At 35.3% G+C, this 8,212-nt stretch overlaps 1 protein-coding gene across 1 annotated transcript; it reads right to left on the bottom strand.

Moving 5' to 3' along the window:
• Nucleotides 1-6,310: 6,310 nt before the first annotated feature.
• Nucleotides 6,311-7,267, bottom strand: LOC114651054 (olfactory receptor 52E4-like). The gene has a single exon (XM_028801010.2). It carries the CDS (start codon nucleotides 7,265-7,267, stop codon nucleotides 6,311-6,313), a length of 957 nt encoding a protein of 318 aa, XP_028656843.2.
• Nucleotides 7,268-8,212: the final 945 nt, after the last annotated feature.

Here is an 8,212-nt window from a genome sequence, read left to right as displayed (position 1 = left end):
CTTTACTGGGATAGATGATGTTCCATTATTTGGGCAGGATGCCTTCATGGATGGATGGTGTGGATGGAGGCACACCCCTGCCAGGGTGATTTCTGCTTCCGTTCCAGGTCAGTAGGACTTAATGGAAGGGTGGAGGGAGTCTGCCTCTCAATGCAGTGTGCTACCCCCATGTTCCAAGTGGATACATCCCTCTTTAGGGCCATCCCATGTGTGCATCTATGGGACTGCTTGGGAGTTGTAGTACCTGATGGGCATCTCTGCTATAATATTGACTGCTTTAAGGATGTTCCGTCTGTAGAATAGGGACATCCTCCTTCAGTAGCTCCCCATGGCAGCAGCCAAAAAACATAGCAGGGCTGCCAATCGGGACTACGATTCTTGGGCAGCCCTACAAGTGCACACATGGGAGTCCCTGCAGATGGATGTCACCACCTGGTGCTAGGAGCACACAGCACAGAGAGGTAGTCTCCCTTTATCCTTCCCTTAAGTCCTCCCGACCGGAAAAGGAAGCAGCAACCATCCTGGGCGGAATGTGCGCACCAGTCACCCATGAAGGCTTTCCAGTTAGTAAAGGGAATACAATCTATCCCAGGAGGGATTCCAATCACTCCAAGCTAGTTATCCATACATGCCCCCTGGCTGGTTCATCTGTCTCATATGTTAAAATATAAAGCTAATATATTAATACAGATATAAATACATTAGTATGACATTTTCATTTTATTCATTGAACAAAATACCTGTCACTTGTAAAGAAAATCACTGTGAACATGTTAGTAAGTTAGAATCACATACAGTACAAGCCTCTGATCTGATGTACCAGTCTTATTACAGTGGTATCATTTCTTCTAACTCTCAAATAATGTAAATTAAATAAGATGCAGCTATTCAAACCTCAATGTTTTACAACATGCTACCTCAGTTTATATGTTAAGATGTTTATGTACTGTTTTTTGTGAGACTCATTTATTTAATAAAATTAAATTAAAAACTTTTTTTCCAAGACTTATTTTGTTTAACATACACATTCCACTGCTAATGTTAATGTCTTGAACAGAACTGTTCAGTGCTGGTATCCAGTTGTTGGTAAGGGCAAGTGAGTTTATAAGGTGGATTTTGCTTTTCTGTGTAAAACTAGAGAATTTTCTGAGGCATAAAATTCACTGTTTATATTTAACTACAGTTTATATGTTGAATGAATCTTTATTTCAGTTGAACTCAACTTGTGGGGGGTTATGAATGCAATAAGATGTATCTTTTGTTTTTATATTCTCCCATGTCCTGTTTCATAGCTTTGTGAAAATCAACTGTCAAAAATTTTAGTAGATAGCTGAACATTTGCACAAATTGTCAATGTGGCCTGATGAACCACACTTAAAATGGTACTTTATATCCCAGAAGATCAACTTCTGGCTATACACAGCCATCTGCATTTTTTGTATTTTGTTAGCTTCAAGCTTCTTTTATATTAAGCCTCTTCTTGATGAGGACTTGAGTGTAAGCTTCATAAAACAGACTTCACTGAGGGTAATTTTTGTTAAAAAATTCAATGCTGATTCATAGCGGAAATTCTAGGTTTAAACATTAATAATATGGACAGGTTTGAGTCTCTTGTGCTGTGTTTGTTTGCTTGTTGATTAATGATAGATAATGAATTGGAGATGTTACAGTCAGAACAAGTATTGTATTTAAATTTTCATTTAAACTTGCTAAAGACCTAACAGGTGTTGAACTGAATAATATCTAGCAATCTACAGTTAAGTTAATTTCTTATTCGCACACTATTGCTTCACAAGCATAACGTGATTGTGCTAATGTTTCTTTTGGCCTCAGTAAACATCTCTCTAATAGCGAGATTTTTCAGACACAGCCATGGTTTATTTATTTGTGCAAATCTGTGGCTTGATTAATGAGAATGATAGTCTTTTTGAAAACAGTAAAAAAAATTGCATTAAATTATTTTTAGTTTCAAAGTAATAAATTACAATAAAGTTTATGTTGGAACTGGTTTGAGAACATGTCTGAATATTATGACTGAATTGGAATTGGTGGTTGTTTACAGTAAGGTGATGTAGTAGAAGCAGGAAAAGAGGGCAAGCGTTAGGATCTGAGCAACTCTGACAAGGGCTACATTGGGATGGATAGATGACTGGGACAGAGCATCTGCCTGCACTCTCTTCTTCACTTCTCTTCCACAATCCCCATTACTCTGTACTGTTGATCCCAAGTATTTAAACTCCTTCTCCTTGCATCCTCACCATTCCACTGACCTCCCTCTCATTTACACATGTATTCTGTCTTGGTGGTCCTACTGACCTTCATTCCTCTCCTCTCTAGAGCAAATCTCCACCTCTCCAGGGTCAACCTGCTCCCTACTCTCACTACAGATCACAATGTCATCAGCAAACATCATAGTCCACGGAGACTCCTATCTAATCTCATCTGTCAACCTGTCCATCACTATTGCAAAGAAGAAAGGGTTTAATTAATAAATGTTGTAACTGATTGGTGTAAAAGATGGTTTTGCACGACTTTCATTTTGTTATCTTACGTGAGCTTTATATTATGGACAGCTATCCTTTATTCTTTTCTTCTATTTACCTTGACCTTGAAATTTAAACTATTGTGAAATTCACCCTGGTGGGATGGGCTGAAGGTGTATCATTTTATGTTAGTGAAGCAAAAAATCAAAAGAACAGAATATGGGATTAAAATTGATATCAAGAATTGGTATGGAGGCTATAGGGCTGAAATTGTATTAAATGTGATATTGAAATTAACAACACAGCCATTTTTCCATAGTTAATTACAGTGTGTTTTTCTAGTATTCTCTAGATTCACAGTTTCCATTGGTTTTTCAATAACTTTGTTATGGTTTAAAGTGATGACTGCAGTTTCATTTTCTATTAGAGCTACTGAATACTTGGCTGTTTGGTCATTACGATATTATACAGGTGGTAAATGTGAAAGAAAACATTTAAGTGTATTTTGTACCTTATTTATTCAGAGTTGATAAAGTTAGGAAAGGTAGCAAAAATAGACCAAATTAGGAATTAGAAAAATGTTACTATGGAATCAATGTTCAATAATTTGAATTTGCAGTAGGTACAAACAAACACATTAGATGTATGCATAATCAGAGAACTGTTGAAACAAAGGAATTTTTTGTTTAATTTCAACTACACTAGCATGACTGATGAGCAGTACTTAAATAGCCATATAATTATATAAAATTAACCAGGCCATAAGTTCAAGAAAATATAAGATAACAAATACATACTACAATATATGAAAATGTCAGAAGTAAATTGAACTATAATCTTGCACAAATGCAAAAGGACAACATTAAAAAAAGAAAATAATTATGGAAAATGGTTTCAGATACTTGGAACATATAATTTTTATGTATAATTTTAGAGGATAATTTCAAACTGCATTTGTAATATACATTTCTAAGAAATCAAAAAGCATGCTCACATATCTGTAAATGAACAATTATTCCTATAGTGTGTTTATATCTGACAAAATGCATATGTAAATCAGTGTCCCCAATATGCAAGTTGTCCCCATACAGTGGTCAATTCTGAGTGACTGTTGTGTATTCCATTGTCCTAGCTTTACATAGATACCTGAACATGTCCACATAAGTCTGCAAAAAGTCAATTTGTCCATGAATTTTATTTTGGGAATTTAAAATGCTCAGCATACCTAGAATAAAGCTTTAATATATGTCATTTAACAGGCTAGACTTAGCAGTCTTCAGAATGTGCTGTCCCCACAAAACATGATTCACTCATGGGTCCTCATTATGTAGTATTTACAAGTATGTGTGTGTATGTGTGAGGTGCTGATCTGCCCTTTCTTATTGTATTTTGGTCGAGAAACATACAATAGCCAGAACATATCCTTTACAAGGTTATTATCTTTAGTTACAGTTAGCACCAATACCATAGTACATTAGCAAGCTTTGTCATGTCTTTTAAAACACAGTTAATAATTCTTGTAATCAAAGTATAATGATGGTCTGAGTTGAATAATTCTTGGTTCCTTTATTGGACAGCTTTCTCCAAATATGTAGAAGGATTTCTCAGCACGCTTTATTTTTTTTGTTCAGGAAACCTCCTTCTTCACCTTTCACCTTTGGTCACAACTTCTGCTTGCGGTTGATACTGCAGTTGTCTCTTCAAAGATTTTACACAAAGTGTCCTCAGATGCTATTAAAGTTACATCTGGGTAAGTCAACTGGTGATCAGTCAGTGACTGTGGTTAGCTAGGCAAACACTCTCCCTCTTCCTCCTGTCCTTGCTGTCCCTCAGCAATTTTGCACTAATGACAACCTTGTCCAAACTCCAACACAGATGAGTATTTCACCCTTTCAGTCCAGCACAGTTGCCCTTGGAGTTAAAGGACTGCTTCCACCCCTGTTGTGGCCACACCCTATCAGCTATGGGTTGTGGCTATGGACAGTCAAATTCTGGCCAGGTCAAGGTGTAGCGTAGTGAGAGGAGAACAGTTAGTTTGGGTGTTACAAGGGTATTTATAGTGAGGAATAGAGGTTGTGTTATTAGCTTCTTGGGTGCACATAAGCCCATCCTCTTGGTTGACCACTGGTGCAAACTTCTGTCCATCAAAATGTTAGTCATCCTGGATGTATGATGCTTTATTCAGATATTGTGTCCATTTTGTGCCTTAGTGGAAGATATCCCTGCTTGCTACATGGTCTGGCATCAATCATTTTATTAGATAGTGTTGCAAATGCTGCATTCTAAAGGGATACCCATTCAAGCGAACTGAGACTTTTAGCTGGCGATGATTATATGGCCACAGTGCACTAAGCTAGGATTTGGTTTCCAGCCTGGCAAAACAGATAATGCCAGTCTGTCTAACATTGCTCTAAAATGTTATGCTAATCTTATGTATGTACTGTTTATGACAATTGTTTATTAAATGAACAACATGATATTATAATTTTATTTTATTTTTTAATTTTATTGATTTTATTGTAATCATTCCATACAAATAGATAAATTTTTACAAAAAATAGGATTGAAAACAAATCAACCCCCACCTCTGAGAAAGAGAGCATGGCCAACGGAGTAAAACTGAAAGCTAGTAAAAATAAATAAATTGATGAGTTTAATAGGCGGATAAAGATAAATGGTGAAGAAAAAGAAATAGGAAGAGAATCTGCTTCCTCAGTGCTTTAAGAGCTTATTCTAAAATATTATTGATTAGATACTGCCAGGTTTTGAAAAGGTTCTGCACAGATCCTCTAAGTGAGAATTTGATTTTTTCCAATTTCAAATAATATAAAACTTCAGTTACCCACTGGCTTATAAGAGGAGAGTTAGAATTCTTCCAATTTAGCAAATTAAGTCTGCGTGCCAATAGTGTAGTAAAGGCAATCAGTTTGTTTGTCCTTCTCCACTTTAAGCCCATCTGGAAGGACAGCAAACACAGCTGTTAATGGGTTAGGAGGGATTGGGACATCAAGGCTGTCTGAAAGGCACTTAAAAATTTTTGTCCAGAATGATGTTAATTTGGTGCAGGCCCAAAACATGTGACCCGTTGATGCTGGAACTTGATTGCAGCGTTCGCAGGTTGGATCTTGCCCTGGAAACATTTTGGACAGTTTTAAGCGAGACAGATGTGCTTGATATATAATTTTGAGTTGAATAATTGAATGCTTTGCACATATGGAGCTTGAGTGAATTGTCTGGATTGCTACCTTCCATTCCCTTTCTGATATGTTGAGTGAGAGATCCTTTTCCCATTGTCCTCTTGCATCTTTGAAAGGGAGGGACTGTAAAATAATTTTATATATTGCAGAAATGCTGTCTGAGTCCTTGAAACTGAGCAATATTTTTTCCAGCATAGAAGAAGGTGGGAGATGAGGAAAATCAGGCAGGTTCTGTTTAACAAAGTTTCTAATTTGAAGATAGTGAAAGAAATGTGATTGTGAAAAGATTGGCAGAATGGCATTCACTGCCCCTAATAGTAAACACACTACAATAACATAAAATATAACTCTGGATTTGTGCTGACCTTTCAGCCATTTCCTGCTTGGAGCCCACCATAATTACTGTCAGATAAACTCAACATCATTAGAAAGGATAAGCAAGAAAGAAAAAAACAATATAAATGAATAGTAAAAGATGAAGTGAACTTAAATTTAAAAGTTGATTCATTCATTACTATGTTGAATTGCCCTTTTCTACTACAGGGTACAAGTAAACTGTAACTAACCAATATGAAATAGGTGCAGTGCAAGAGAGATTCGAAACTTAGGATTATTTAGCAAATAAATATTTTAACACCTTGCTGACTTTATGTTAGTGTTATTGTTTGTAGTTAAAACCATTTTTAAAAATGCACGACGGATTTCCTTGGTTCTTATGGCATAAACCAGAGGATTCAAGACTGGTGGCACAAGAAGATATAAAACAGCAAATATAATATGAATTTCAGGGAGAACTTTCTGGCCTGTTCGATAAACTAAAACACTAAATAGGTATGTGGTATAAGAGTACAAAATTACAAACAAATGAGCACCACACGTGTTTATTGCTTTGAGAAATGCCTCCTTTGAGCCAACCTTAAGGACAGATATCAGAATCAATATATAACTAAATATAATGAATGTAACATCCAATCCACATATACAGGCCATAGCTAAAAGGCCTAAATAATTATTGATAGATATATCAGTACATGCTAATTTTACAACACCAATATGATCACAATAACAATGTGGTATGATATTAGATGAACAGAAAGGCAATCTGGAGGCTAAGATTGGCAGCAAGCCTATTAAGATAAGATCTTTTAGAAAATGAGATAGAATTAGTTTAGCTAAAAATCTGTATGATAAAATTGACATATATCGCAAGGGATTGTAAATAGCAACATATCTGTCATAAGCCATAATAGAAAGTATTGAAGATTCTAGTGATGAAAAAAAGTGAACACAGAACATCTGAAACAAGCAGGCTTCAAAAGCAATAGCTCTCTGATTAAACCAAAATATCTTTAAAATTTGTATGGTTAAGCTGCTCATAGCAAGATCCACAAGTGACAGGGTTGCAAGTAAAACATACATAGGATTATGCAGACTGTGATTAACCTTCACAATATAGATGATCAGGACATTACCTAAAACAGCTAAAACATACATGGCACAAAATGGAATAGAAATCCATGCCTGGTAGCTCTCAATTCCTGATAATCCAGTCAGAATAAATTCTTTTGTTGTGTTGATAGCAGACATCCTGGTTGTTTTTATTATTAAATAATAATAATAAGTATAGATTAATGGTGAACACAGCAATGCAAGAGAATAAAAAGCACAAACATCTTTTTTCATAGTACCAATAAGAATTTTACATTTACAGTGTGATACAAAATACTTTAAATTCTTAATTGCAGCATGTGAACTCTCTTTTATTATTCATTATCAACTAACAAATTTGTAGATTAACTTTATTGCAATAAAGCTACACTACTCTGTTTAAAAACTGATGGTTATTCTATACTGTATTCTTGCCTTACCAGCATAAAGCGAGTTGTGCAACAGCTAAGCTGTAACATCTACTCTGTAAAATCAGTGTTATTTATTAGCATTAGTACTGTCAGGAGATTTTTAATGCTCTCTTATGAATATACAGTACAAAGCATTCCTTGGAGATTGTACTATTGTATGAAGGGTCATGTGTGCCAAAACTAAAAGTAATCCAATCAGCTGTGAACTGTTCTGATCTGCCTATTAAGATGTAATAGATATTAAGATGGCTACATTTGTTGATTGTAACCCTGAACTGAATAAGAAAGTTAAAAAAATAGATAGATGCATAAATATTTGCATTCATTCCAATGAAATTTAGATTATACCATTAACCACAACATTCTTCTACAGTAGCTAAAGAATTGAATTAAAAAGGTGAGACCTTGTTACTTCTACACATTTCTGCCAGTAATGTTGTTTACAGGTGGTTCTCTCTGAAATAGAAATAAGTCTCAAATGCTTCCCCTTCTTAAATCAATGGTTTGACTGTTTTCAAAATGTACCAGCTGATTGACAGTCTTCCAGTGTAGGAGGTAAAGTCTCATATATTTTTTAAACTGGTGCTTGGTTGTATGATTCAGATGTAGAGTACCTGTATATCTGAAATGATTACTGTATTGAATCAACTGGAAATTAAATAGGGTATGTTAC

Source organism: Erpetoichthys calabaricus, chromosome 4, assembly GCF_900747795.2.
Source record: "Erpetoichthys calabaricus chromosome 4, fErpCal1.3, whole genome shotgun sequence".
Classification (NCBI taxonomy): domain Eukaryota; kingdom Metazoa; phylum Chordata; class Cladistia; order Polypteriformes; family Polypteridae; genus Erpetoichthys; species Erpetoichthys calabaricus.
The sequence above is the reverse complement of the archived record's forward strand: the minus strand, read 5'-3'. Positions and strand labels throughout refer to the sequence as shown.